General features: G+C 39.5%; 1 protein-coding gene across 3 annotated transcripts in view; it reads right to left on the reverse strand.

Moving 5' to 3' along the window:
* Positions 1-13,801, reverse strand: part of LOC100758500 (apoptotic protease-activating factor 1) — a 75,346-nt gene that overhangs the window by 49,514 nt on the left and 12,031 nt on the right. For 2 of the 3 annotated variants that reach the window (XM_027392614.2, XM_035450327.1), the window contains exons 5-11: positions 12,553-12,736; positions 8,248-8,360; positions 7,991-8,122; positions 6,418-6,656; positions 5,391-5,558; positions 4,760-4,891; positions 583-696 (exon numbers count right to left, since the gene is read on the reverse strand). In XM_027392614.2, coding sequence (XP_027248415.1) covers positions 583-696; positions 4,760-4,891; positions 5,391-5,558; positions 6,418-6,656; positions 7,991-8,122; positions 8,248-8,360; positions 12,553-12,736 — 1,082 coding nt within the window. Of the gene's footprint in view, positions 1-582; positions 697-3,408; positions 3,678-4,759; positions 4,892-5,390; positions 5,559-6,417; positions 6,657-7,990; positions 8,123-8,247; positions 8,361-12,552; positions 12,737-13,801 lie in introns of those variants that run through there. The other variant, XM_035450328.1, reaches the window with a different exon arrangement.

Consider the following 13,801-nt stretch of genomic DNA (forward strand, 5'->3'; position numbering starts at 1 on the left):
ACAATCATCTGTAATGAGATCTGGTGCCCTCTTCTGGCCTGCAGGATACATGCAAACAGAACACTATATATAATAAATAAATCTCATTATCACAGGGTATGGAGGCTCCACACTGTTAATCCCAGCACCCAGGATGTAGAGGCAGGAGGATCTCTGTGAGTTTGAGGCCAGCCTGGTCTATAGAGTGAGTTCCAGGACAGCCAGAGCTACATAGTGAGACCTTGTCTCAAATTTAAATAAATGAACAAACACTGAAAACCATTCTTCCCCAATTTTCAAACTTCAATTTCACCTGTATTCTCTGCAGGCCAGGAAGCAATTAACTAAAATCAAAAGTCACAACAAGAAAATGATCTCTATTGTGCTCATTCTCACCATTAAACTTAGAGATAAATGTCAAAGTGAAACATCCTTTAAATACTAAGTTTTCTTAGTGGCAGTGTCGCACGCCTTTGATCCCAGTACTCTGAGTTTGAGGCCAACCTGGTCTACAGAGTGAGTTCCAAGGCAGCCAGGGCTACACAGAGAAACCCTATCTTGAAAATAAATAAATAAATACTAAGTTTTCAACCTAATATATACCTTTTCATCCAATATATGCCTGTATTCCACAAATTCATGAATGAGATGGGCAGGGCCAACAAGTTCTGTTTTTGCTTTAATCCAATCCAGGGAAAACATTAAAGCACAAAGTTCCTTAAAAAATAAAGAAAACATAATAAGATGGGGCACTGTTTTAAAAAAAATTCAGTTAGCACATCATTATCCTAACACTACTGAGAAACACTTGGCAAATATATAAAATTTAAGACCAGAGGAAAGATGGTAAAATGAACACATAATTCCAAAGAAATATAATGGGTCCCATTTCTTAACTCAAAATAAATCTCAGTTGAATAAATGATTTAAATACAAAACAGAAATTTTAAAAATACAAGAGATTAGGTAAATTCTTTTTGTAACTCTGGGGTAAAGGGGGTCTTTGCGATCATGAAACAAAACAAAACACAAACACATGTGCAATGCTGACATGTGCAAACATACACACATATACATACACAAACACATGTATGTTTAGATAAAAATCCAAATTAATATTCTGTACAGTAGAAAGCTTTATATACAAAACTTTTAAAAATATATGAATAAACATTACTGTATCACATAATAGAATAGGGCTTAAGTGATTCTTTATAGAAAAATCATAATGAAACAACAATACAAGATAAATGCCAGCAAGGAAAAAAATTAGATAAACCCTCAGATGTGGGATCAGATACCAATATTCTTAGCACTCAAGAAGCTGAGGCAGAAGGACAACAAAACTAAAGCTAGAATAGACTGCACAGAAAGACCTAGAATGGTAAAAGCAAAAAGAAAATAAGAGCCAATAATCAAATTTTCACCAGTAATCAAAGTGAAAGATTTACCACTTTTATAATGTTGAATTGCTAAGACTAAAGGAATGATAAGAATATTGGCTATAGTCAGGCAGTGGTAGCACACGCCTTTAATCCAAGCACTCAGGAGACAGAGGCAGGTGGATCTCTGCGTTTGAGGCCAGCTTGGTCTACAGAGTAAATTCCAGGATAGCCAGGACTACACAGAGAAATCCTGTCTTGAAAAACAAAACAAACAAACAAAAAAGAATATTGGCTATTATGAGACAAAATGAACACTTTCATCCACTAGTGGTAGTGATACAGTAGAGAACATTCTTCTACAGAGTGGTTTGGCAATCTGGATTCAACCAGTATATACTGTATTTTAAACAATCTGTTCCTCAACCAGTTTCCCAGTCTCAGTGTACCTTTAACAGTGACACAGTATGGGAGCTGGGGGAGATGACTCGGTGGTAAAGAGTCCTGTGCAAGCATGAGGACCTGAGCTTGATCCAGAACCCATGGGGAAAAGCCAGAGTGGGGTAGAGTTCTTGTGATCCTAGTACTGGGAAAGCAGAAACAGGCAGAGCCACAGGACTTGTTGGCCATTCAACCTAACCTACTTGTTAAGTCTCAGGCCCTACCTCAATTAATGAGAAACCCTACCTCAATTAAATAGATAGACAACATAGATACTTCCTGAGAAATAACACCCAAACAAAACCTGCTCTCCACATGTACACAGGTGCACAAGTATTTGAACACACACTTACATGCACACATGAGCACACAAAAGCAGTATGCAACTTTAAAAGCTGTATTACTCCAGAAAAATTACATGAAAAGACAACTACCAAATACAATTAAGTGGTAAAAAGCAATTTATAATATATTATGTCTATTATGATCCCTCTTTGCTTTTAAAAAAACAAGTGTCTAAGCAGAAAATGATCTAGAAAACAGTATATAAATTCATTGGCAATACTGTGGTCTTCACTGTCTTTATTGTAGATGTCTTCCAAACTCTTCCAAAGAAATTAAATCTCTACCTTTACAATCAGAATAAAGGCTAAAGAAAAAAAATTCTGTCACACTATCATATCTAACAAAATCTTTAAGAAATTGCACTGAGACAGGTGTGGTGGTGCACACTTTTAATCTTAGCTCTCGGGAGGCAGAGGCAGGTAGATCTCTTGAGTTCAAGGCCAGACTGGTCTACAGAGAGAGTTCCAGGACAGCCAGGGTTATACAAGGAAACCCTGTTTCAAATAAATAAATAAAAAGCAAGAAAAAAGAAAGAAAAAAATTTAACAAACTGGTTTTCAAAATGTTTCTTTTTTAATAATGTATCTTATTTATTCTTTAAAATTTTTCCTACATCTAAGCAATGTATCTTGATCATCTCCACTTCCCACTCCCTTTAGGTGTTCATAAACACATTTTCTTTCCTAACTTCTATCCTTTTTTTTTTTTTAATAACACACTAAATCCAATTAGTTCTGTCCATATGGGTATGATTATGGGCAACCCACTAGGGGAAAAGGCAACCTACCAATGGCCAAACCCCCAAAGAAAAGGGGTTCTTCCTCCCCTAGCAGTCATCAAATATCAATAGCTCCTCAATTAGGAGTGGGACCTCATTAGACTCTCCCCACTCTGAATTTTGTTTTGTTTTGTTTTGTTTTGCTTGTCAAGACAGAGCTTCTGTCACAGCCCTAGATGTCCTGGAACTAGCTCTGTAGACCAGGCTGGCTTCAAACTCCCAGAGATCTTCCTGCCTCTACCTCCCAAGAACTGGGATTAAAGGCATACGCCACCACTACGCAGCTCTGAGCTGGAATTTTTAAATAGCTTGATCTATGCAGGCTTTATGAAGGCAATAGTCATGTCATATCTAACAGACAGCATTACATAGTATAGCTGGTAGTCATGACTTCAAATCCCATGTGTGTATAGATTCGCAGTTTTTATCTTTTGTCCATAATTCTCAGAATTCCACATGTATTTATCTAACAGCTTACTCAATATCTGCAGATGTCTTAGTAGGTCGGTATATTAGGATTAAGATTATCAATGTCAATTCCTAACCGTCTCCTTTTCAATTGCATATTTCATATCACAGCAACTGCAGTCTTTCCACTGTACATGCTTGTAGTCATCTTTGATTCTTCTTTCTGTTGTAACGCACAGCAAATCCACCAGCAAATCATGGGTATTCCCTTTATTGTCCCTTCCTTCTTTTCTCTGATTTTCTCATTGTCTTACTATGAATGTATTGTTTCTCTTCCTCATTGTCTGTTAAATGAGAGCAGATATTCTGTCTACGGTTTAGACTCATAATGAAGAACAATACCATTGTCTAACAAGTACTCAGTAAGTACCCGATGGATGAATGAATGACTGTCCTTTCCTACCCTCCATCTCTACATAAAGCTTATAAACAAATCCACACTGCAAACAATGAGGAGCTACAGTTAAGAGGATAAACTGATTCACTTGCTGCAGTCACTAAGATACCTTTTTTTTAAATCACAAGAAAAAATGGAAAAAATCTTAGACATATTTTTCACTACTTATAAAAAAAGTAAAGGGCTGGCAAGATGGCTTAGAGGGTAAAGGTGCTTGCCACCAAACCTGTCAACCTAAATCCACTCCCAAACACACTATCACAGAAGCAGATATTCAGCTCCCACAAGCTCTCCTCTGATTTCCACATGCACACCATGCCATGCATATATCCACACACATAAACATACAAATAAATAAGTAAATTAATAAATGATTGTTTTAATTCTAGTAGGATAAAGCACGACACCAAAGAAAAATTTTACATAGCACTTAACTATGTGAAATTCAAATATTCAGTAAAATAGAAAGTAATAGCAATAACTATTAAGAAATAACTCAAGGGAGAGTTAATAGAAATGGCTTAGTGGTTAAGAGAACTTGCTGTTCTTGCAGAAGACCAGGTTCTGCTCCCAGCACCCACATCAGGCAGCTCACGACCATTTGTAACTCCAGTTCCAGGGGCCTGGCACACACAAGGTGCACATACATACATGTAGCCAAAATACTCATACACATAAAATAAAAATAACCAAATTTTTTTTGTTTTTTTTTTGTTTTTTTGAGACAGAGTTTCTCTGTGGCTTTGGAGGCTGTCCTGGAACTAACTCTTGTAGACCAAGGCTGGTCTCAAACTCACAGAGATCTGCCTCCCTCTGCCTCCTGAATGCTGGGACTAAAGGCGTGCGCCACCACCGCCCAGCTAAACAAAATCTTTAAGAAAGATACATAAATAAACCCAAGGGGGAAAAAACATTTACTCATATGGAAAAGTGAAATGAAATAAAAGAATTTTCAAATTGTCGTCTTACTTTGTGCATATTGGCACTGGCCATGTGATACGCTAGGAAGTTGTACCAATACATGCAGTCCTCCTGATCTGGAGATAGAGTATTTGGCTGGTAATACCTCTGAAACTGAGTGACCATCTTCCTATGTAGATCCTGAAACACAAATCAAGCATGTCAGAAGACACAAACAATATAACCTGACTAGCACAGTATCTCCATTTCTAAAGCAATAAAGAAAATCTCCCTGACAAACTAGTGACCAAGGGGAAAGTTAGTAGTTTTACAGTGGAGAAATCAAGTAAATACCCCTTTAACCAAATAATCAACATCTACATTATCCATAAGATACATCAACCTCAATCCCTGATAGCGTATGAGAAAAGCACAGTATCATTTCTGTGTAATTCCTTTAAAAAAAAAAAAAAAAGAGCCAGGAGGTCATGGTGGCGCACTCAGGAAGGAGGCAGAGGCAGGCGGATCTCTGTGAGTTCGAGGCCAGCCTGGTCTACAGCGTGAGCTCCAGGACAACAAAGGCTACACAGACAAACCCTGTCTACATAATAATACATACAAATATATAAATACATAATACATAATAAATAAATAAATAAATAAATAAAAAGTAAAATTATATGTGAGGAGATTTAAGTACCTGAAGCTGACTTCGATTCTTCTCTGTAAGAAAATCTACTTGAAGATCATGTAAGTAATAACAAAATGACTTTCCATTCCGATCACAGAATAAGAGAGACTTATTAACAAACTCCTGTAGTATGTCTTCAACTTCCTCAGTTTCCAAGTCCCAGAGAACACATAACACCTAGGAACCATTTTAAGAATTTAGTATACCACAAAAGTATAATAAGTAGTAAGTACTATAGATAAAGTATTTTAACTAAGACATATGACTTTAAAGCCCTAAATAAGAATGTCTCCACATCTAGGCAGAGCTTGGGGAATCCTGTCGAAGAGGGGGGGGAAGGATTGTAGGAGCCAGAGGGGTCAAGGGTACCACAAGAACAAGGACCACAGAATCAACTAACCAGGGTTCATAAGGGTTCACATAGACTGAACCAACAACCAGAGAGCCTGCAGGGAGCTGCCCTAGGTCCTCTGCATATACACAATGGTTGTGGAGCTTAGTGTTCTTGTAGGAAGCAGGAGGTATCTCTGACTCTTTCGCCTGCTCTAGGGAACTTTTTCCTCATACTGGGTTTCCTTGTCCAGTCTTGATATGACGGTATGTACCTAGCCTTATTGTAACTTGATGTGCCCTGTTTGGTTGATGTCCTTGGGAGGCCTGCTCTTTTCTGAAGGGAAATGGAGGAGGAATGGATCTGGGGGAGAGGAGAGGTGGGGTGGAAGAGACTAGGAGGAGAGGAAGGAGGGGAAACTTCAGTCAGGATGTAATATATGAGAGAAGAATAAATTTTAAACTTTTTAAAAAAGAATGTCTCCATAGCTTAAGTTCAGTTAGTTCTCAAAACAAAAGGTGAAACTGGATGCCTCTCTGACTTCTCTAGAACCACTGAAAACAACTCGAAAGCTCAACATCAAGCCTTTTATGGGGACTAAAAAAGCAAAGGGACTTTGGTACCATCACCTACTACCTCAGTACAATTATCAAAGTTCACATGCCATAAATAGCCAACGATAAGGAGTGTTGGTCAGTCCATTACCTTTGTAGGGACCTTGACATCCTTCTGCAGGATGGAAAGGTCTGTGTAATAATCTTTGATATCTTCTCTGAGCATTTCAACACTTATAGACATGGCTTCATCCAGAGCCTCATAATCGTAAGAGGAAGATTTCCTTATTCTCTTAAACTGCTTATTCTGAAGTTGTCTGAGGTAGTACGCCCAGCGATTGGGAAAATCACGTAAAAGTGCACCAATTAAGGACACTACGAGAGGAGAACCTGGGAGAAACTGATTATGTTAGTATCATCTTATTTTAAAGTCACCACTCAACAATTTAAAGTTTTTTAGTATCCCCCCAAGTGTGTGTATGGAGGCAAGTGTGAGAATGTGTCTGGGTACGGGTGGGAGGGTAGTGGGGGAGTGAGGAGTAGGGGGGTGTGGATGGGTGTGGGTTGGTATGAGGTGTGAAGGTCAGAGGACAACTGGTAGGAGCCAGTTCTGTCCTTCCATGCAGACTCTGAGGATGAAACTCAGGTCACCAGGCTTGACAGCAAACATCTTTACCAACTAAACTATCTCACCAACACAAGAAACAATTTTCAGTGCAAGTTACTCAAGGCCTTAGAACATTTCTAACTCCTGGGTCACTTTACTTCAAGGTATGTCCTTTAAGCAAGGCATTAGCATAAGACAGATTTCACTTACAGATACTCACTAAAACATCATTTGCTCAGTTTATTTGCATTATTCTTTTTGCCCAGTCCCTTTGCTACATGGCTATCCAATCAGCCACACCTGATTGGAAGTTCAGAGAGGACTGTAGAGGCTGAACACATGGAAGACCTCCTGAAAGGTGCCACAGTGAAGGTGACACTGGACTGGAAGCTCTACCCTCCTTCCCCAAAACCCATCAGTGTCCTCTCATCAGTGTCTTTGTATCACCCTCTATAAGGCATTAAATCTATGTCCCTGACCACATTTGAGGAGGGGTTGTAGCTGCTGGGTCAGAAGCATGGGTACAACAACCTGAAGCCTGATAGCTGGCATCTCAATCTGGAAGGAGAGAGAGGTAGTCATGGGACTCAATTCTTCAACCTGTAGGATGGACACTTTTCCCATGTAAACCATTTAAGAATTAAATAAAAGGACATGTGGTGACAGAGTGATCTATGCTGTCAAAATTCAGTAAGAGAAACTAAGTCTGAGATTATGGTTTTTGCTTCCCTCTATGTTCTTGGAACAAATAAAAACTTGAAGTTGGCAGACAACAGCATTTACTTACCAAACTTAAACATTAATTTTATAAAATTCCAAACAAAATAATTTTTAAATGATGTTCATATTTTTCACCATTGGATAGTAAAAGTCTTAACTTCATTTCCTCTTTCTCATTAACATACTCGTTAACACATGGTGGGTACAAGTAACATTATTATAAAGAATTAATTAATACCAAGTATATTCACTTGAGGTATGAGAGGTCCCTAAAATGTTAAGTGCCATAAAACAAGTCTGGGTGTTCATTGCTAAATTAGCATATTGACCAGCTTACTTTATAAGGAGAACATCAGTATTTCCACAACCTCCCCTCATACATAGTCAGTAGCCATACCTTTGCACTCTTTTATAATACTGTGAGCCTCCACGGGCAAATCCTCTTTCTTCATGTTAACAAAAAGTGATAAGATTTCAAGTCCTTTCTCTTTCCCTAGACCACTCTCCACAGAGACAACATACTTAGGACCTGAACAAAAGTGTAACACAAAGTAAAAAATTTGTTATGTCACATATGTACATGTGCTGAATGAAACAATGCCTTTTAATTTAAGGTCTTACTATAGTATTAAGAAGTAAATCAAAAAGCCTCACCCATCACTGAGTCTGTAACACTCTTATCTCTGGTTGTAAGAAGAATATGACACTGGTTGTCAAAAGCTTTTAACACCCAAGGATCCCAAACATCATCCAAGATCAACAGAGACCTAAGTGAAAAAAACAAAATAAAATCATGCTGGGCAGTGGTGGTGCATGCCTTTAATCTCAACACTCAGAAGACTGAGGCAGGTGGATCTCTGATTTTAAGGCCAGTCTGGTCCACAAAGCAAGTTCTAGGACAGCCAGGGCTATGAAGAAACTGTGCCTCAAAAAAAACAAAACAAATCATTAATGACTCTCATTTTACACTTCCTTTAAAAAGAAATTCTAAGACAAGAGTAAGATGGCAGACTAGAAGTTTCTTCCATGTGTCTCCATGAACAAGAAGTGTCAGAATAGCAAATAGTTCCAAGACAAAAAGAAAGGAAAAGCATGAGAAATTGTTGTGGTTTGATAAAATTGGCCCCCACAGGGCTCCATGTATTTGCATACTTAGTCCCCAGTTGAACTGTTTAGAAGAATTAGGAGGTGTGACCTTTTGGTGGAGGTGTGTTACTAGGAGTGGACTTTGAGGTTTCAAAAGCCCATGCTGACTGATGCCTATGGATCAGGATGTAAAGCTCTCAGCTACTCCTCCTGTACCATGCCTGTCTGCTTCCTGCCATGATGATAATGGACTGACCCTTTGAAACTGGAAGTAAGCTCCAATTAAATGGTTTCTTTTATAAGAGGTACACTGGTTAGGATGTCATGATGTCTCTTCACAGCCAAGCAGGAAGTATAGATGGGGCTATGAGACAAGGAGAATTCTGGGGAAGAGGACACAGAGAGAGAGGATTCAGGGGAGACACCATGCTGCCAAAGGAGTAACATGCCGGATTATGGATAAGCCACAGCCTCGTGGCAATACACAGTTTAATAGAAATGGGTTAATAATTAAGAGAGATACCCAGTAAGAAGCCTAAGCCATTGGCCTAACAGCTTCCAATTATTATAATAAGTCTCTGTGAATTTATTTGAGCTAAACGGCTGTGGGACCAGGTGAGAAAGAAACTCCATCAACATAGAATAGTAACTAAGTCAAGGTTGGCAACTATACAAAAATAAGTAAATAAAAGTATGCATGCACATACATACACAAAATACACAAAATTTAACTTAAAAAAAAAAAAAAAAAAGGCTCTGCAGTTAAAAGAACTGGCCACTCTTACAGAGGAGTCAGGTTTGGCTCCCAGAACTCATTGGGTGGCTAACAACAGTCTGAAATTCCAGTTCCAGGGGATCCAATGCCCTCTTCTAGCTTCCACAGGCACCAAGCATAGATATGTTGTACATACATATTACAGACAAAATACTAATACACAAAAACAATAAAAAATAGTCTTTTTACCCAACAGAAAAACAGGTTAACACAAAGAAAAAAAAAAAAATAGGAAACAGTCCACACAGCTTCCTAGGCAGGAGAGGAAACAGAGCACAAGGTAGGCCAGAGAGTCCTCTGAACAAAAAAGCCTGGAAATCCCAGACTCAAGAGAAGCCCACGGTTTTCCCAAGCCTGAAAAGTGGTGTAGGAATTTGGTATAACAGCAACACTTCCTACATGGCAGGCAAGCACTGAAAAAATTAATCCTATCACCCCTCATAACTTTGAATGTTTACAGCCAGGTGCTCTCTCAAGAGACTGAGTTACTCTGGGTACTGGTAAACAAAAAGCCAGCAAGCTGAGGGATGCCCTGTCACAGGGTCTGGGTGGGAGATGACCATAAGAGGTAGTTGTGAAGAGGGAGAGAGTCAGACATGAACTCCATGGGAAGTCTAAGCAGTGGGGAGCTCCGACTATGGAGAAGTCGTGGTCAGTGGCTCTACCACCTATAGACAGGCAGGAGCCCAGCCTTTAATCCCAGCACTCGGGAGGCAGAGGCAGGCGGATCTGTGAGTTCAAGACCAGCCTGGTCTACAAGAGCTAGTTCCAGGACAGCCTCCAAAGCCACAGATAAACCCTGTCTCAAAAAACCCAAAAGAGAAAAAAGAAGGAAAAAAGGGAGGGAGGGAAGGAGGGAAGAAGGGAGGGAGGAAGGAAGGGAGGGAGGGAGGGAGACAGGGGAGACAGGGAGGGAGGAGAGAGCGAGCGAGCCCAGGGCCTGTGGGTTACTGAGGAGATTGAGAGCAGACAGGAGTCAGAGTCTGCCTAAGTATCCAGAGCTGACTCTTTGCTATCTGTGATTTGCTGCCTCTCAAGTGTTAGGATTAATGGCATGTACCACCATGCCCAGCTTCTTGCTACTTTTGAAATCAGTTTTGTCCAATTATTTATTTATTTTATCTGTCTGTGTACATTTTTAAATTTATCTATTTATGTATCAGTTATGTGTTTGTATACATCACATGCACATGCCACAGCATGCACATACAAGTCAGAGGACAACGTTCAGTTGTCCAAGGAGTCAGTTCTCTCCTTCCAGTATGTAAGATCTAGGGCTCAAACTCAGGTTGTCAAGCTGGGCAGCAAGCTGCCTTTCCCACTGAGCCAAAACCCCTGTCTCTGTGTTACATTTGTCTTTGTTTTGATACAGAGTCTCACTATGTAGTCTACCCTATCCTCAAACTCCCATTCCTCCTTCCTCTGTTCCTAACTCCTGGGATTACAAGTGTGCATCACAACACCCGGACCTGGCTGAGTTATTCCAAAAGACTGAGCTTTAAGCCCAGCAATTCTTCCTTCTGCTTGATCCAGTTAGAGATTCTCAATAGTATTTTAATCATTTTATTGACTTCACTGGGTTCAATACCATCATCTCCTATCATTAAATTTCTCATATCTCACTGGGTTCCCTTAAAAATCATTATTTTTAATTAATTTTCAGGAATTTATCAATTTATTTTTCTTCTAGGTCTGTTGCTAAAAAAAAACTGTTATATCCCTTAGGAAACATCATGCTCTTTCATGGTTTTTGTGCCCCTAAGTTGATATTTGTGCCTCCAGTAGTTCATCTGCCTCTACTATTACAATAAAACACTTTCTTGTCAGTGCTAACCAGGTGGGCTATGTTGACTCTAGTTCCATGTGGGTGTAATAACATAATGTGTGTACAATTTCTCCAGCTATATTCAAAATCTGGACAAAATCTGTGGGTATCTCTATAACAAAGGTTATAAGGGTATGATAATTTGAATGAAAATGGTCCCTACAGGCTCATATGAGTGCATACTTGATACACAGTTGGTGGAATTGTTTGTGAAGGATTAAGAGGTGTGGCCTTGGGCAGGTGATCATTGGAGGCCACCTGTGGGGTTTCAAATTGTAAATCCCAGTGCGCCTCTGCTGCCTATTTGTGGTTCACCAGGTGTGCCCTTGGCTGTTCCTGCTGTCATGCCTTTACTCTACCATCATGGACTCTAACTTTCTGAAACTGTAAGCCCAAAATAAACTTACTTCTATAAATAGCCTTGATCATGTTGTTTTATCACAGAATAGAAAAGTAACTAAGACAAGAGTTTATGTGGTTGTTCCACCAAGTGAGATACAGCAGAATCGATAAGACCATTTGGATCTGCTAGACACTAGCCTAGCCAAATAGACCACAAGCTGCAGGTTCTGTAAGTCACCCACCACTGCCTCGGACCTCCTTAGGTGCAAACATGGGTGCATATGCACATACATACATACACCACACACAGTTCTCATGCCAGAGGGATGATTCAGACCTGAGTTCAATTCCCATAATCCATGATAGAAATAAAGAACCAACTCCTGAAAGCTGTCTTCTAACCCATATACAAGTTACACACACACACACACACACACACACACACACACACACACACACACACACACAATGAATTTTAAAATAAAATAAATCCTTTTAGCTAAGGGATACACAGCAAAGTGGTAGAACACTTGCCTACCATGGATGAAGCCTTGGGTTCAATCCCCAACCACACAAAAATAAGAAATCCTACCTTCTTTCCTTTCTCAGTCTTTACCTTAGTTGCTTAGATTTTTTTTTTCTTATTCTAGGTTTATCCAGTAGAAACAATTTATTCAAACCAAGAAGTCTGTATTTTCTAACAAAAACCACTCACCAACTACAAATTGTATTTTTCAAAACCCTACAATGGCATATAGGAGGCAATACAATAAATAAGATGTAAAACGAGCAATTTAGACCAAGTGACAGCCACTTTCTTTTTTAAAAATACAAGAGAGAACAGCAGGAAAGCAATGCCTCTCGGAAAATAGCATGGTGTTCTCAGAATGTCAGTAATTATCATTCACTAACCACATTTGATTGTCTGTACCTTGGATGTTTTCGGAGCATCAGAACACGGAGACGGTCTTTAGCTTCCTCAATATTAAGCGGAAGCCTCTGAGAAAAACTCTCCTCTTGATCCAACCGTGTGCAAAGATTCTGCAGTTTCATCAGAAGCCCAGATTTGTCTTGTTTCCCAACTGAAACCCAATGTACACCCCCTGGGAAACAACCTAATCAGGAAAAAAAGAATAAATGTATAATTGTAAGGCCTCTGAACACAGCCCTTTCTGAATTGCTTTACTGTTAATTATCAAATTATCAAATGCATGCCAGCCTTCAATCTCCTATCTGGAGTCAAAAAACTAAATCTACTACAAAACTAAATCTAAGAGACACTAAAGATTTAAGTTAGGATGGTATCTAAGGCTTTCAGAGATATTTTTGCTTTAACAAGCAAATTTTCATAATCTTTGTTCCCAGCTGTCTTATAAGAGCCATTTCTCAGTGTCAGTTTTCTCGACGTATGGGACCAAGTTATTCTTTGTTGTGAGGGATTTTCCCATGTATACTAGGATGATTAACAACCTCCTGACCCCTACTCTAGGATTCTAGTAGGATTCTCCCTATCACTACTGTCACCAAAACTATCTCCAAACACTGTGAAATGGCCCTATAGGGGGTGAAAGAAAAATACTAAATTTTTCTGTCATGTACAAAAAGCAGACTTAAATGTACAGGGCTGATGAGATGGCTCAGTGGTAAAGAGACATACCACAAATCTGATGACTTGAGTTCAGTCCTTAACTACAAGGCAGAAAAAGAATAAACTCCTGCAAGCTATCCTCTGACCTCCACAAGCACCATCTCTCTCTCTCTCTCTCTCTCTCTCTCTCTCTCACACACACACACACACACACACACACACACACACACAAAGAAATGAAATAATTTTTCAATTCCTTCAATTTGTGTGTGTTGTGTGTATGAAAAACAGAAAGGGAACTAAGAGGAGAAGAGCTCTAAAGAGAGGGAACAGGAAGAATAAAACAGTAATGGAATATATGTGAAGTTAAAAAAAGAAAAAAGAAAAAGAAAGGGGACCCATTCCTTATGGTGAGGTGCACGCTCAGAGGCAGTAGGACCACAATATAATCCTGGTACATGAGCTAGCTTGTTGAAGTCCATTCCCTACGGTGGGATGCCATGCTCAGTCTTAATGCATGGGAGAGGGGCCAGGCCCTGCCCCAACCTATTATAGCAGACTATGTTGACTCTGCATGGGAGCCATGAGGAGG

This window comes from Cricetulus griseus (genome assembly GCF_003668045.3).
Source record: "Cricetulus griseus strain 17A/GY chromosome 1 unlocalized genomic scaffold, alternate assembly CriGri-PICRH-1.0 chr1_0, whole genome shotgun sequence".
Classification (NCBI taxonomy): Eukaryota; Metazoa; Chordata; class Mammalia; order Rodentia; family Cricetidae; genus Cricetulus; species Cricetulus griseus.